The 16,963-nt window shown below is 41.4% G+C and overlaps 1 protein-coding gene across 4 annotated transcripts in view; it reads left to right on the forward strand.

Moving 5' to 3' along the window:
- Positions 1–2,539: 2,539 nt before the first annotated feature.
- The window catches only part of SORT1 (sortilin 1), a 63,751-nt gene continuing 49,327 nt past the window's right edge, over positions 2,540–16,963 (forward strand). For 2 of the 4 annotated variants that reach the window (XM_043876797.1, XM_043876798.1), the window contains exon 1: positions 2,540–2,943. In XM_043876797.1, coding sequence (XP_043732732.1) covers positions 2,635–2,943 — 309 coding nt within the window. In that variant the 5' untranslated portion in view covers positions 2,540–2,634. The remainder of the gene's footprint in view (positions 2,944–16,963) is intronic. The other 2 variants (XM_043876799.1, XM_043876800.1) reach the window with 1 other exon arrangement.

Raw genomic sequence — 16,963 nt, forward strand, 5'->3', positions numbered from 1 at the left:
ACTAGAGGTATATTGTCACCAGTGTTCTGGAAACAGTTCTAGTGATATATTAAATATAGCGTAATCATGAGATTAGTTTCTCTCACATTCACTTCTTAAATCCTAATAAGAAATGCCATTGAAAAATCATCTCAACTAATATTTGTTCAGATTTAGCAAATTTGAGTACTAAAAATATAGTAAGGTATTAGGTAATGGAGATAGAGCTGTGGTGTAGGTATGGTCTGTGTTCCCATGAAACTTCTAGTAGGGAGAACTAAACAATAAATACCTGTTTTAACTCAGTGTAGATTAATGCAGCAATGGACTAAACATGCTTTAGGGAGAGGTGAAGTTGTGTCTTGGAATCATGTATATTATTATGTAGGGAAGAAAAAAATACTAAGGAATAAAGTTGCTCTCAGTTTCAGCTTGCACTGTACAGGTGAAACAAAATTCATTTCCTCTGTAATTCCAATTACAGAATTACTGAAAGAGATTGACTGTAGTTTTCTGCAGACTTTTAAAATTTCCTTTAAGGTTTTTCGTGTCTGTTTAAATAAGAGACATAATCTTATTAACAAAAACAATGATTGTGTGATGTGTACCTGCTTTCAATTCATCTTTCTGCTATAGGATTTATCTTGGAGAATAGTATGGTTTTAGTAATAGGATAAATTTACATATTTTAGTCTTGCAAGTAAGGTAAGATCTTAGGTGTGGTATTTCACAAAGGAGATCTGACAGTGCAACTTTTATATTTAGTGCCTGTGTCATTAGACAAAAGTGAAATACTGAAATAATTCATTCACTCAAACACTGAGTGCCATATGCCAGGTACCATGTCCCCAGCAGCTAGTACAGTTTGAAGAAGGCAACATATTCTGTAAGCATATAATGAAAACTAAAAGCAATATATTAAGTAACTGCAACAATGAGTTAAATAGTGGGGTATTTAGTAATTTCTCCAGGAGATGGCACTGTTGAGTTGGCTTTTTTCTTTTCAGACAGTAAGACAATAGACCATTCATGTATTGGCCCAAACAAAGAAATATTCCTGTATAGCCTGTCTTCTCTCTCCAGCTAATCACATGCTACTGGAACTGACTGTCTTGTGATCTACTCCCTACTTGGCATAGATTAAAAAATAATCTGTATTTTAAAAATCTGACACATTGTAGTTAATTAATGGAAAAGAACAAATTGTTCACCAGTTTTCATGGAGCTTTATCTTGTCAGTTCAGTAGCTGATAACTTGGAAGACTATTCCAGTGATTTTACCTTTCAAAATTATGTTTTCACTTGTCACACCTTGTTGTTCTGGCAAAATGTAAATTTGTAAACATTAAACATTAAAACAGTAAATTTTTGTTTGCAAATTAATGTGACTAGAGGATTTTAATGTAACACTTGGGTTGGCGGCACTGAACCATTCATTTTGCTCTACAATAAATATATTATCATTTGGGTTTACCTGCAGTAAGTGTTAAAAGTAATTTTTAGTGACTTTATTTGGGTGTAATATTTTGTATATTTTGTGTCTATTTGTTCCCTATTTTACAGAACAACTTCTGGCATTCTGAAGGGATGAAGTCAGTAAGGAGAAAATCCAGAACTGGTTTTACCTGCACTGCATGTTCCAGAATAAAGTTATGTGTGCAGTTTCTGCGATAAAGGCAACAGTTTAGGGATTTTGTTTTATTTATTGGAGGCAGGATGCTAAATTAGGGGATATCATATAGAAAATCAAACTTGTGCCTTGCACTCACTGCAGGGTTAAAGTACTTTGATAAAGATAAATGTGCATTTACGCAATAATGTCTAAAGTAGGCACTGGGCAATTATATTGCACCCTTTTACCTGCATTGCACCCTTTTACCTGCCCCTAACGTCCAAGCTACTTTCTAACCCCAGGAAAACCAATAAGTAATTCCTGTTTTGGCCTAACTCCCTGCCTGAAAGAAAGGTGAGTGAGAAGAGATTTCACCAGGCTTGCGTGAGTCACGGTGTCCTGATGTCTATGTGCCTCACAAGATTCAGCCCACACAGTTCGCATTCACTTCTGTCAGCAAGGCGGCTGCTGCAGTAGACAATGGGCGCTCCAAAGTGCGGGGGTTAAAAACCAGAAGCACCGGTTCATGAAGGAGCCCCGTTTTCCAGATGAGCGAGCTCAGGGATTCCCTGGGAAAATTTTCCAGGCGCTGCCGCAACCCAAAGGAATTTTAGGGGTGTCTCTGGGGGAGAAGAGGGGACCAACCCAGCCCAACTTGAGGGTGCCAGAGAGTACTGGGGGGCGTCACGGAGCGGGGGGGGGGGGGGATTCTTGCGAAGGAAGGAAGCGCCTCTTAACTCTGGAAGCCCGGCCTTGCAGACGCGGGGAGAGCGGGGGATGACCTCAACCGTCTCTGCCACGTTCCAGCCAATCAGTCCCGCATCTTGGCATCCGAATCCAGGACCCCCGAAGCCGGAGGCGACGCGAGCCAATGAGCAGTGGGCTGGGGAAGAAGGACAAGCGGCCAGCCTATGGGGGCGGAGAGGCCCGGCTCCGCGTATCCAAGGAGCGCCGGGCTCGGGCTCGGGGGTGTGGCGCGGCGCCGGCGGGGGTGGGCGGGAGCGCCCGGCTGCAGGTGTCCGCGGCGTAGGCATTCGGCGGCGATGGAGCGGCCCGGGGGAGCTGCGGACAGCCTCTGGCGCTGGCCCCACGGCCTCGGCCTTCTCCTCTTCCTCCTCCAGCTGCTGCCGCCGGCGAGCCTCGGCCAGGACCGGCTGGACGCGCCGCCGCCGCCCGCTGCGCCGCTGTCGAGCTGGTCCGGCCCCGTCGGGGTGAGCTGGGGGCTGCGCGCGGCCGCGCCCGGGGGCCCGGCTCCCCGCGGCGGCCGTTGGCGCCGCAGCGCGCCCGGCGAGGACGAAGACTGCGGCGGGGTCCAGGACTTCGTGAGCAGGCTGGCTAACAACACACACCAGGTGAGCGGGCGCCAGGTCCGGCCACCTCCCTGACTGCGAGATACCGGCCCTCGTTCCCCCGGAGGCCGGCCCGCCAGGCCCGCGCAACCGGCTCCTCTTTCTCTGTCCGCGCGCCTCGCGTCCCCGAGGAAGCGACCCCCGGCCGCGCGGCGCCCGCGCTCACCGGGCCGCGGCCCCGAAACTGCGGCGGCAGGAGGGCCGAGTCGGGCCGGGGGAGCGACCCTCGGTTGTCGCGGCCCAGGCGGCTGTGTTTCGTCACAGGGGAGGCCGGCTTAGACTTTCACAGCATTCTTTTTTTTTTTTTAAGTTGTCAAAATCTGTCGAGCGTTGTTGTTTTCTGTCTGTATGAATAATTAGGATCGAGTAACGCTGTCCCCCACCAGGAAGCTGCAGGAGTTAACTACCTCTTAAATGGTTGGAGAAGTTGGGGCTGCGCAGAAGCAAAGGTGTGTCTTCGTGGGGTCAGAACTTTCAGGGTCGGTCGCGGGTGTTCAGCAGTACCAAAGCAGTAATTAGGTTTCTGTGTGTATTTTAATAGCTAAAGGAACAAGGTTGTCTGTGGGATTACAGTATGTGATCTGTCTTACGCCTTCAATTTGGTCTTCTGTCTTGGTGTTGAACTCTAACCAGGATGTCTCCATACTGTTACAACAATGGTTTTCGACGGTGAAGAAACACTGCAGAGATTCTCCTTTGAGCCAGGTCTTAGACGAAAACTTTAGAAATTGTGACAGTTCTGTCTCTAGGGACAAGCAGCTCAACCTTTGCACGCTGCTGGATTGACAGTAGTCAGTGTCCTGGCTACTTGCTCTAGTGCAACCTGGGCATCTTCCTCGTATTTTGTCTAGAATTAACGATTTATTTGTTGCATAATGTCTTTTCAGTTCAGTGCATTTTCTCTGTTATATCTCTTCCTCTTTCAGAGAGAGTTGCCGTGGGGAGACAGAAGTGAGTGGCTGACTGCACTTGTCTTTGTAGAACCACATTCTGGATCAGCCCAACTTCAGTCTCCCCTTGATCTTTCTTCCTCTGCCTGGACTAGTTATCTGTGCAGAATTCTTTGTTCTGGGGACCCAGGACAATTTCAGCCAAAGCACAAGCAGTCAGGGAAAACTGTTGCTAAATGCAGTCTTTGGACTGTCTTTTCACAGCAACAGCTGTGAAAAGGTGGCCAAGCTAATGCTGACCTGTGGGACACGTTGGGTGCACATAGGGCAGAATGAGTACTGGGAAGTCTTCCTGTTTGACAAGGAAAAGAAGAATGTTGTAGACTTCCATCTCACAGTGGGGAGTGGAGAAAGGCTTTACAACACCAATGCCTAATTTATAACGGGACCACTTCCTTCCTTGAGCCAGCCAGACACAACATTCTTATTCCAGACACAGCATTCTTACTCCATATTTGGATTCTTCTCTTGCTGATTGACCTACCTTTAGGACCTGCTGCTGCTCCTGGATTTATTCCTTTAGTCAGAGTCTTCCCTGGTTGGTTTGAATTGATATGTCATTTGTAATATATTGATTTCTAAAGCAAGAGGTTGAAAAAAAAAAAAAAAACTGGCTCAGGAGGTGCTTAGGCCAGATCTACTCAAGAGCAGATCTGAAATCTCATTTCTTTGAAGTCTCTCTCTATATATATATATATTTTATTCCCCCTTTCATTTTATTTAGTTACTCTTTCCAGTGATTTTTTTTTAAAACTTGCTTTTTAAGTCTTCTTTCAGTGACCTTCTTTAAGAGAACTATTTTTGTGTTTCTTAATCGTCTACAGTTTCTTCAGAATCCCATCTTTTTTATGGCATGTATTTAAGTGGAGCCACTGTTAATAATAATCACCTTAGAAATAGTTGAATAAAGCAGTTCTTAGTGGTGCACCCACCTTAACCAAGAATTGTTATGTAGTGGTCTCTTCTGCTTTGCAATTCTATATTTTTAGAAGTCATAATGAATCATCCTGAACTCTGTTGAAGAGATCTAGTGTTGTGAGAGCCTTTATAGACAGTGTGAAATAAATGTATCAGCATGACTGAACAACTTTCTAACTTTCTATTAGAAATATTGTATACTTTGTACAACTGAGAAAGTGCCATTTAGAGTAATTTTTTGTAAGATAACAGGGTTCAGTTCCTAAGAAGAATCAAAAGTTCCTGGTTCTCTTCTTACTTGTTATAGGGATAACCTGCTGTTCATGTCAAGCCTCCTTCATGTAATCAGTGTAGGTGAATGTCTTCCACTGTCCAAGATGTGTTAGATATTGGAGGTGCCAAGATACAAAGAAGAGATAATTCAAACTGGAGAACGAAAAGCCTCAAAGTTTTTAGCATCCCTCCTAGACCTGTTCCTGTGGCCTATTTAGCTTTGTGAGACTATGCTGGGGTTTAATCTTTAGAAAGCAAAGTAGAACTAAAGCATGAGAGTGCTTTTATATTCTTCAAGTTTTAGGAGACCTTGTGCTGTAATGACCTATATAGACTTGGTCTCTTCAGTCATGAAATCCAGCAACTAAGTGTGTGTGTGTGTGTGTATTTATAAATGCTTTTCTTCTTAGACTCAATAAATAACCTTCCTTTTGCCTTTAACCCCAAACTCTTTTCATGACACACTTTTAACTGATTCTTTCCTTTAAATGCTTAGAGTGTTCATGACATTTATAACCTTTGTGCAAGAGAGAAGTTGAGCAACCCTAGAAGATTTTATTAATGTTGGTTGCTAAGTTGGATTGCTTCAAAACATTCCTTCTATAAGCACCCCTTTGAGGTTAGGCCTGAAACTCTGTCTTAAAGAAACAGATGAAATGCCTTGGCCAGAGTTATGGCGGTGGCTGACATAATTTCCTTACTTCTCATTCCTGAGTTCAGACCATTTGACAATTTCCTTAAAACTTTTCACACTTAGGATTAATAAAGCCAGGAACTGTGGTTCATTCTCTGTCCTTCTGTTCCTGTCATTAACTGTTTCTTTACGTGTAACTTCACAACTTCTACCGCAACATCAAAGCGTCTGGTTTCTTAAATAAAACAGGCCCTGTAGTGAGGCCCTGTTGTATGGCGTGTCAGTTCTGAGAAGAATGTGTGTGTTTGTTTGCTGGTGCTGGCAGGACTGAGTCCAGGCTGACAGGACTGAATGTGCCTGTTGGAGGCTTTACGGAGCGGCTGCGCTTAGCCTGTTGTGGATCTTTGTCACACCCGGAAATCTGAAGGTCAGTGCCTTTAACTGCCCTGAAACTTTCTAACTGCCTCTTTTATTGCAGTACCCAGCCTCTCTTTATACTACCTTCCCCAGCACTCCCACCCTCACCCTCTAGTTAATCTTCTCTTGAGCCCTGTTTCATCCATTCGTTTTGAGGTCAAGGAATAGGAATTCTCTAGGCTCTCCTTCCTGGTCCTAATTGAGCAGAACGAGCAAAATCCTGTTGAGGATTCTGCACCCATACAGTATATCCATCAGACCTGTATCCCTTAGGACCTGTTAAAATGACTTCTATGTTGGGGATTTCAGTTAGCAGTGTCAGCCAAGTTGATGAAGTATACTTATCTGGGGAAGGGTTAGTTATCATCTGAGGTTTGTTTAAGCTGAGGGTAGAGAGCTAGCCACATAGAATAAATGGCTCAAAGGGGATACAGGGTAACAATTAGGTAAGTTCTCTGCTGACTCAAGTATTTGACTCTGTGCATAGTGATTTTTAATTAGAAAATTAAAAACACTGGTCAGTTTCTACTGGCAATTTTCTTTTTGTAATGGTGATAATAATAGGCTCCTCATCCTGCTGTTTTGATCTGATATTTTGTGTTAGGTTCACAGAAGCAGTTAACAGCCTCTTCTGCACTCTCCTGATTTCAAATCAACTCTTGCCACTAAACGTTGGGTTCTCAGGGAGTGACTACAGAGACCATGCCCCACAACTTTGTCCTAGTTGGCCTGTTACTCTCTCGTGATCCTCAAAGAAAGGGCAGTGCTTAATGCTGAGTTGTAGTGGTCAGATCAGGAGAATCACATTTCCTCTTCCTCCTCCCTTCCTACTCCTCAAAGTTCTCTCTTCTTAGAAAGTGGACTGTGCCTAGAGACGGGAGAAACGAAGTGCAGATGTTTTATACAATTAGAAGCTAAGTTAGACCAGAAGTTAAGGTAGACCAGATATCAAATTTGACATATAACTAAAAATACAGCCTTTTTAGCGAAAGGCTGTGTGTCAGTGGCTCCAAAAATATTATGAAACAGATACTGCATTTGTAAATTTCTTAAAAAAAAATTTTTTTTTAATTATCTTTTTCTAACCAGTGTTTCAGTTGTATCTTATACTCCTTTTTAAACACTTAGTGGAAAACGTGTTTTACCTGCTGTCTTTGTGGCCTCACTGATCTGTATGTAGGTGGTTCTGAGGAGTAATGGGGCTTGAGGAACAAATTGGTCATTTCAGTCTGTTCTAGGCAGGTGTTTTGTGGTTGTTTTTTTTCCTTCTGACACTGTAGTGGTGACTCCAGTCAAGGTTGGGTTAATAGTATGTGGCTTTGAGCTAGCTGGGTTGGATGAATCTTCATGATAGACTCTTCATATATGTAGAGGCTGTTAGGTGAATGCTGGACATATGGGGGTGTTTTGGTTGTTTTTTTTTTTTTAAGATTGGAGCTATTTTTCCTTCTCTGTTCTCAACCCCAGTCTCAGGAAACCATAGCAAAGACAGAATCTTCCATTCAGAGCCCGTGGTGTTTTGCTGAGAAAGTTTTCTATGAATGTAATTTATTTTCTGTTTTGCATTTCAATATCTGGCCCTCAGCTTCTCATCTACAACATGAGAATTTTGGACTAGATTGAAAATGTCTAATAAATTCTGTGATTCATATAGAAGAAGAGGAGGCCAGAGGTTGTGATCACAAATGTTTATTGGTTGATTCCAAGTTTAGAAGCAAATTGTGGCTGTTCTGCTTCCCAGTTGAACTTGAACATGGCCTGGATTTCACATCTGGGGTAATTTGTTACCAGCTCCAGAGCTTGCTTCAGTGAAATAAGAGTGTTCTTAAAGATAATGGTCGTGTTTTTGTCCATATATTTATGAGAAATTCAACTCTTATTTGGGCAAAAATACTTTATTGTTCTTTGTTGATTGGAAAAAATCTAATGCTAATCAAAACTACTAGCTTGGATAGTCCAAAAGCAAACCAAATAGATAGCTAACAATAAATTTGTTTTCCTTTTCCTTCCCTACAGTACTCTGCCAAAAATGAGGCTTTTTTTTTTTTCTTTTTGTAGTGGTTGCTTGTGTGTTTGAAAATAGATGGTCAGCCTTCCATAAATATACTCGGCCCTGTGCTAGTTAGAAACTTAACGTGTGATTACTTGGCTTGATTTAGATTTAGATTTCTTCTTCGTTAGAAGAAAATGTATGTTTTTTTCCTTCTAGGGCTTATGTATCTCTCATGTTTGCTTTTGTTAAGAGTTTTGCTCTTTTTTCCTGAATGTTCTAAAGAACTAAGTTCTAATATTATAGTTGAGCCTATTTGCAAATCTAGTTCAACAGTAAGATCATCCTGAAGTACCAAGAGAAATTGAACTGGGAAGGAAATTTTTAACTAACTTTAGTACTTCTCAGATAATTCAGATCAAATGTTTATTTGGTACCTGCTCTTTGTCAAAGGGATTCCCGTCATAAGCATGTTATATACAAAATTCAAAAAAGAAATCTTAATACCCAGACTTCCCTCAATGGCTCAGACAGTAAAGAGTCCGCCTGCAATGTGGGAGACCTGGGTTCAGTCCCTGAGTTGGGAAGGAGGAGGGCATGGCAACCCACTTCAGTATTCTTGCCTGGAGAATGAATCCCCATGGACAGAGGAGCCTGGAAGGCTACAGTCCATGGGATCACAAAGAGTCAGACATGACTGAGTGACTAAGCACAATACTAGATTTGAATCCTGACTCTGCTGTTTCATAACTGTATTGTATGATCATAGATAATCACTTAACTTCTCTAACCTTTATAGTTTTGTTGTTGTTCATTTTACTAGAGAGTCAGCTTTAGGATTATTTGGAGGGTCAAATAAGAAGTTTTATAAAAAAAAAAAAAGTTTTATAAAAATGTTTGTTAAAAGTAAAGTATTGTGTAGGTATCCTTCACTTAAACACTTTTGGAATTTTGGCCTGTGCAAAAGAAAAGTTAAACATTAAAAAAGTCTGTATGGTTGTCATCTTAAGGATTTAGCTGTTCAGTGATGGTTTGCTGAGAGTTTGAAAGAATTTTAGAAGAAGGCATGATGACTGCAATGCAGTAGTCTGGAAAGGCCTCATGGATGAAGAGAGAATCAAGGTGTGGAGGGAATTCTTAGGGAGACCTGTAAAGGCTTAGAGGTAGGGAAGTCCTTGATGTGCTCAGGGGATGATCAGCAGAGACTTTCTGCTGGGGGGAAGTAGTTGATGAGTACGAATGAGGTTCCCAGAAAAACCTAGTTAAAAAGATAGCTCACTGTAGGGGAAGGAAAGAGACAGGAAGTACGGGGAAGCAGTCTGCTAATGGTGCTTACTGGGGAAAGTGTTTTACCAGTTAGTGGTTGACATGAGGCTAGAGCTAGATAAACCAGATGTGGAAATGGAGAGCCAAGAGGAGTTATCCTTTTAGAGTTCGACCACCACTGTGGTCTTGGAAGAGTATGTCCAGTCCGGAGCAGGACAGATGGCAGGGCAGACCACCTTGTGTCCTTGAAGTGCTCAAGGTTTCAAGGAACACTCCAGGACTCCTGGACCTTATTGAAGGGGGACCTGAGGTGAGAAGGCCCAGGGGTGAGAAGTTCAGGAGCTAGAAGACAATGAAGCCTGTGAGCAGATTTTTCTGAACATCTGTCAACAAGGATAAAATTGAACTCTTGCTGATAATGTGCTTAACAGTTTGAATCATAGATTGCTAGGCTGATTAGCTGGTCAGCTCTCTTACCAACAAGGCTAAATAACTTGCTTACAGGCCAAGAGCTGGGTGTAGAACATGTATGTCCCTTGGCGCTGCATCTGGAAGGTTGCATAGAGATATTTTAGGTCAATTCATTCGCTTTAGAGGTAAGGCAAGATTATAGACCCTAGCTGTAAGTCATGTAGTTGTGAATTCCTCTCTGCTCCTTAAGGTCATAGTTCCCTCAACAGAGCTCAATTATCCTTTCTAAGCCTCAACTCCCCATCATTTAAAATGGAGTATTATCAAAAGACTTTGAAGAGAAAACATTTTGAAAACCTTGAATCCTACCATATATATATAGGATTTATGTCATTTCTTAGTAAGCCTGTTGATCTGTTTCTGTGTCCACAGAGCCCAATTGTCAGCCAAGTGATGCTGGTAAATACCAGCTCCCGAGGAACATGTGCATAAAAGGAGACAGATGCGGCATAAATGTATTTGGTTTCATCACTTGGCAGAGTTGAGTGACAGCCTTGGGCGGGGGTGGCAAGAATGAGAGTGAGTCAAGATTGGCAGAAGTGTAAGAAGCATATGTGTTCTTTTTTTTTTTTTTAACCTTCATGATTACAGCAAAATTTAACTTGTTAATATGAGTGATACTAACAAGTAATATTAATTTGAGTCCTTTTAGGCGGTGATTAAGGAATGTGATCCCATGTTAGACCTGGATTCAAAGTTTAATGGTGACCAGGGACAGATGAATCTTAATGAATCTCAGTTTTTTCATCTATAAAATGGATATACTAAAAAAGAAAAAAAAAAAAAAAATGGATATACTAATACATACCTCGTAAGGTCCTTGTGAAGATTAAATACCTACCTCTTAAGGTTCTTGTGAAGATTAATTAGGATTTGGTGTGTATTCATCCTTTATTAAAGGTATTTTATGATGATTATTTTCACAAAGCTTCTAACGGATTACTAGTTAGATGCTCAGGTATTTGTGTATGCACTTAAAATTTTTCCTCATAGCTGAAATATTCCAGGAGAATGAGTATGGTTACTCATAAGAACCAAATCTGGAAAAAAAAAAAAAAGAACCAAATCTGGATTAATGAGTATGTTCTACTTATGTTCTTGAACTTGGAGTTTAAAAGAACCTGGGTCTGATGAGGGAGAGACTGTCTATCCAAAGTATCTGGGTTTTTTTTAATTTTTATTTATTTTTAATTGGAGGATAATTGCTTTACAGTGTTGTGTTGGCTTCTGCCATACATCAGCATGAATCAGCCGTAGGTATAAAACTGCATGATAAACCTAAAGCTTGGGGCTTCCCTGGTGGCTCAGTGGTAAAAAATCTGCCTGCCTGCCACTGCAGGAAACATGGGTTCAGTCTCTGGTCCAGAAAGATCCCACATGCCTCAGAGCAGCTAAGTCCGTGTGCCTCAACTGTTGAACCTGTACTCTAGAGCCTGGGAGCCACAACTGCTGAGCCCAGGGGTCACAGTTACTGAACCCGCCTGACCTGGAGCCTGTGCTCTGCAATAAGAGAAGCGACCGCATTGAAAAGCCCGTCCACCATAACCAGAGTAGTCCCTGCTCGCCACAACTAGAGAAAGCCCACACAGCAACGAAGACCCAGCACAGCGAAAACAAATTTTTTAAAAAACCTAAAGCTTAATGAAGGAGAAGAGAAATATTATTGAATTATTTTTTATTACGTGCATATCTCTTTAAAGTAGCATTGCCCCACTTCCTGGCCTACATTATTAACTCTCTGCTCTAGTTGAGGTTACCTTCTCACCAGTCGCTTTATCTTGCCATGCGCTCTGTTGCTTCTTTGTTCTCCTGGCATTCCTCCTGTCTGAAGCCTTTCTAGCTCTGCTTGGTGCTTTCTCTTCTCTCCTATGGCACTTAACAGCGCTGTGTAACCCAGGGCTTTACTGTAGCATTCAATTCTGTATTTACTTTCATTTATCCCATTGGTATTCTCCAGATTATAGACTTCTTAAAGATAGTACAAGCATGCCCCTTAACTTCACCCTTTGCCTCACACAGTGCTAGAGAAAGAGTAGTCAGCAAATGCTTAGTCTGGAATCAGACAGACATTTGAATCCTTGCTCTGCCACTTATCAGGTGTGTAACTTTGGGCAAATTACTTAGCCTCTCTGATCTTCCTTCATCTATAAAGTAGCAGTGATGTGTTATATATCATGAGTGCTCAATAAAAGTCAATATTATTATTATTCTTTAATTCAACCATTTTTTATTGAGCACCTACCACATGTTAGGCCTTGTACTGGGTCCTGGGAACTGATATAGAACACAACAGACAAGATCCCTGCCTTTATGGACCAGTAGACAAAATAGACGTTAAACAAATATGTAGTTACAAATACAGTAAGTACCAAGAAGGGAAAAAGCAATTGATAGAGCTTCTGAGAAATTATTTAAGCTGGTGCTTAAAGATGAATAGAATTTTTCCTGTAGGAGTGTCCCAGGCAGAAAGAACAACATGTTCACAGATGTGGGGCTAAAAAGAGCATAATGCCTCCAAAAATCTGGAGGAAGGCCCGTGTGATTGTCGCAGAGAGAGTCAGGGGCTGGGCTCCACACCCTGTCGGGAGCCATGAGCTTTTATGGTTCAGTTAGCTGGCAACTGGTGCAGACCCTTTCATCACTTCCTTTTCTTTGAAATGAGACTAAGATGTAAAAATTAAATCCTAACAGTTTTGAAATTTAACTGATTTATTAGGCATGAATAGAAATGAATTATCCCATGAAAATGAATTTTTCAAAACTATGTCTACCCTTTTAGTGCCAAAGTTTTTGTTGTTTGTCTTTTAATGAATATCTTTCTAAAATACTTCTCTGCCTCCTTAGTCAACAGTATGATCTTGGATCATTAAGGAGATTAAATTATGCTGTACCACGACTCACATTATTTTAACGTGGTGTGGCATTAATACCCTCAAGGTCTGTTGAGATTTGTGGGGCTATTTTCACCCATTTCAAATGGCCCAGATTTATAAGCTTAGTGAAATGGTCTGCCTTGCTGAAGTTTACTCTTTTTTTCCTGTAAAAATGATAGTCCCCTTTCAAGATCCTGTTCCTTCTCACTGCTGTTCCTATCTCTAGAAACACTGTCCCCCAGATTTAACTTCTATAAACTAAAAAATTTTACTTAGCTTAATTTTACTTCTGTAAGATGCTTCGGTAAACTAAGAAAACAGATTACTAGTTTTAGACAGTCTAACAGGTTTAGCAAACTGATTTAGTGTGATGGTCTGCAGGTTTCTCTTAGTGGTCAAGTCCATAGGTTTTTTGTTTTTTTTTTTCCCATTTATTTTTATTAGTTGGAGGCTAATTACTTTATAATATTGTAGTGGTTTTTGCCATACATTGAGATGAATCAGCCATGGATTTACATGTATTCCCCATCCCGATCCCCCCTCCCTCTCCCTCTCCACCCGATCTCTCTGGGTCTTCCCAGTGCACCAGCCCCGAGCACTTGTCTCATGCATCCAGCCTGGGCTGGTGACCTGTTTCACCCTTGATAATACACGCGTTTCGATGCTGTTGTCAAGCCCATAGGTTTTAATTGCATGGACAGTGGCGTCAGAGATCTCTCTCCCTTGCTTCCTTTCAGTGAGTGTCCACCAGGCTGTTGAGTTTTCTAGATACAGGATTATTGTCGCCCTTTCTTGTTGACGCCAGACTACTGTGGAACAAGGAGCTGGTTTTTTTTTTTTCCCAAACGAAGACAGAGCAGTGGAAAAGCAAACTGAGTTGTGAAATTATCAGTGAGTCATAGAATATTAAAGCTTACAAGAATTAGAAATGTTGTTGTTCCAGCTTCGTCACCTTGGTGGTGAAGTTAGGTTGCACTGCTCAGATTCACAGAGCTATTGGCAGAGCCAGAATTTGACCAGGTATAAAGCCAGTGCTCTCTTCTGTATCATCCAGCCTCCCAGGAAACTGAATAATTGAATAGGTTTGCAAGCTTGTATGCTGTTTTGTGTCTAGCCCTTTTATTTCTAAGGATAGTCTCCAGGAGAACTGGAACATTTGTGATCTTATTTTTGGCTCACGTTGGGTGATCCTAGGCAGTGCCTTATTTAATAGAACTGTATTCTGTTAAGGTTTTCTTCCTGCCCGCAAGAGCTTTGCCCGGGTTTGTCCCAGACCTCTCTTACACATCCCTGTGTCCTGTCTATCCCTGTGTTTCCTGGTTGGGTTTGGAAGCCCGAACCTTCAACTCTCAGCCTTTGTGGAGTCACCAGTGCCTTGTTACTTCATTTGACGCTCATTATTCCAGTGAGTGAAGGAGCATAATACAGTTTTATTCCTGAGGAAATATAATAGATTCCCAAGAGAGAAAATGATTTGTGCCTACTTTCCCAACCAGCTAGTTACTAGACCAAGTTTTAACACTCCTTTGCAGTTTTATTTTCAGTGACAGGTTGTCTTCTGTAGGTTGAATATCTCGCATGTTCAGTCTTCATTTTTAGACTTCTGTTAAGTGTGTTCACAGAGTACAAACTTCACAAGCACAGAGTGTGTGTTATCACTGCTGTGTCCCCAGTGCCCGAAAGAGGGTCTGGCACATGGTAGGCAAGCAGATTTTTTGTGGAAAGAAGGAATGTGTGTGAAGGGTGACATCACTCACTCCCTGTTTATTTGCCGGAGAAGCTGTTCCTCTGCAAGTGGCTCTTAAACCAGGTCCCCCCATGAAACTGACCCAGGTTCAGTTGTGCTGGTGTGAGTTCTTTCAGTATTTTACTTTCAGTTGGGTGTGCAACTAAAGATAGACAGAGATTTCTCATTACCAAGTTTTTTTTTCCAAGCTACAGTGACTCCTGGGACCAACTGTGAGTTCTCCTAGCCATAGCAACAGTAATTTAATTAGACTTCTAGTTTTAATTAGATGTGAAGACAAAGTTATTTCTGTGAAGAATGTTGTGTTTTGTGGCCTTTCTTTTTTTTCCAGGTGAAACTGGAAAAAAAATTTTTTTTTAAATTTTAGTCACTCAGTCGTGTCCAACTCTTTGCAACCCTGTGGACTGTAGCCCGCCAGGCTCCTCTGTCCATGGGGATTCTCCAGGCAAGAATACTGGAGTGGGTTGCCATGCCCTCCTCCAGGAGATCTTCCCAACCCAGGGATTGAACCCAGGTCTCCTGCATTGCAGGCAGATTCTTTACCACTGAGCCACCAGGGAAGACCAAGATGGAACTAAGGATGAGCCAGATGAGCGTAGAAATGGACATTTGTGTTCATTCATGGTCTCTTAAACGTGTGAACCTCAGGCTTTTAAATGGTGGGCATTAAATGTGTGGATGAGTCTTGCATTATTCAATGTCAAGGTGAATGTATTTCAGAAAGCTGTCACCTACTTTCTAACATAATGAGTCCCTGGAAGCCAACTTGGTTGTAAATGCCCATCAGTGACTCCCTTCTACCCAGAGCTCCCCTGCTGGGGTCAGTATATGGCTATCAGTTCCACCTGGGACACTAGACATCACAATCTTTTCAACAGATGATGAGGTGGCGAGTAATCCAGTCACTCCAGAAAAACTATAAAGAAGAAACATCACCATAAATTCTACCAATAAAAGGTGGTTTCTGTTAGTATTTAGAAGAATTTGTTTTTAACCATAAACATAAACACATGATTTTACCTGCTATTCTGTAAATCTGCTTTTTACTTAACATGTTTTGAACCTTTCAAAGTTGGTAAATACCTGAACATTTTCAGTGACACCTGGTATATTGTTTTATTGCCTGAGATAACTTACTTAACAAAGCGTCAGTTCTTCATCTAGAATATACAGATATAGTAACATGGGGTTGTTATGTGGATTAAATGATAATGTGTGTAAGGCGTTGAACACAGAAGATGGCCTGCAGGATGTAGTGAACATGCAGGTGTATAACGTCTTCTGTGAAGGTGTGTAATTATCCCCTGATGATAAATTCCTGAGTGGGATTGCTTGAGTCATGTGTTTTGGACATTTTCAGTTGATTGGCATCACCAAAGAGCTCTCCAGAAGAGTTAACAGCAGTGCTTATACTCCACTCCCACCCACAGTGCACACAGGCGCTCTGGTCTCCTCCACTCCCTGGATGCCAGGCTTTTCCAAAAGGTGGAAAATGTTATCACATTCTTTTTCTTTGATTACTAGTGAGATTGAATAACTTTTCAACCATTATTGGTCATTTCTGTGTCCATTTGTGAATTGCTTGTTTGTGTGTTTTACCTATTTTCTTTTGAAGCCTTTGTCTTTTTCTTATTGACCTGAACACTTTGTATATTAACCTTTCGTTGTGTTGCAGATAGTTTTTCCAGTTTTGTTTCCACGTTATGTTCAATATTTTGCTATTAATTTTTTTTTATATAGTCAAAGTAATTGATATATTAAGGGTTCTGGCTTTTGTATCATTTTTGAAATGGCCTTCTCATTCTAAGTTTGTAAAAATATTCACTCATACTTCTAGGATTTTTGTGGCTTAACCTTTTGTATTTAAATCTTTGGTCTATGTGGAATTTAGTTTGGAGTGTGGGGGAGGGGGTAGTAGGAAGGAAGTTAGGAATCCAGCTTTTTATTTTTTCCAAATAGCTAGCTTTACCAACTCTCTTTCACCAATGATTTGAAATGCCTGCTTTATCATACATTAAAAGAAACTTTGTGTAGTCTTGGTCTTTGTTTTGTTCTATTGATCTGTCTTGTCTATTCCTGTGCCAGTAACTATGCTATGGGATTAATAAATCTCTCACTGGATGTGGCTAAGTTTCATGCTCATCTGCTCCTGATTGAATCAAGCTGACATTTTACATAACTAGTCTTAAATTTCTTGGTTTCTGAGCTTTCTATGATAGCATATGATTATGTAATCTGAACTACTATATTTACTCTGCGGTCCCTCTGGATGCTGGTTTTGGATCGCTGATCACACAAACAGCATGTTTACATGGTTTCCCTTAATTCCGACTTGCTTCTAGAGCCTACATTTGGCTGGCTGTTTAGCAATATGTAGTGGCCAGATAGTGTTGTCTTTATGCTAAATACTCTACCTCTTAGGCATACTACACTGGGGCAACACAACTATTGTTTATCAGAAATAAAACAGGCCTCAACTCTCTG

This window comes from Cervus elaphus, chromosome 20 (assembly GCF_910594005.1).
Source record: "Cervus elaphus chromosome 20, mCerEla1.1, whole genome shotgun sequence".
In the NCBI taxonomy this organism is placed as follows: domain Eukaryota; kingdom Metazoa; phylum Chordata; class Mammalia; order Artiodactyla; family Cervidae; genus Cervus; species Cervus elaphus.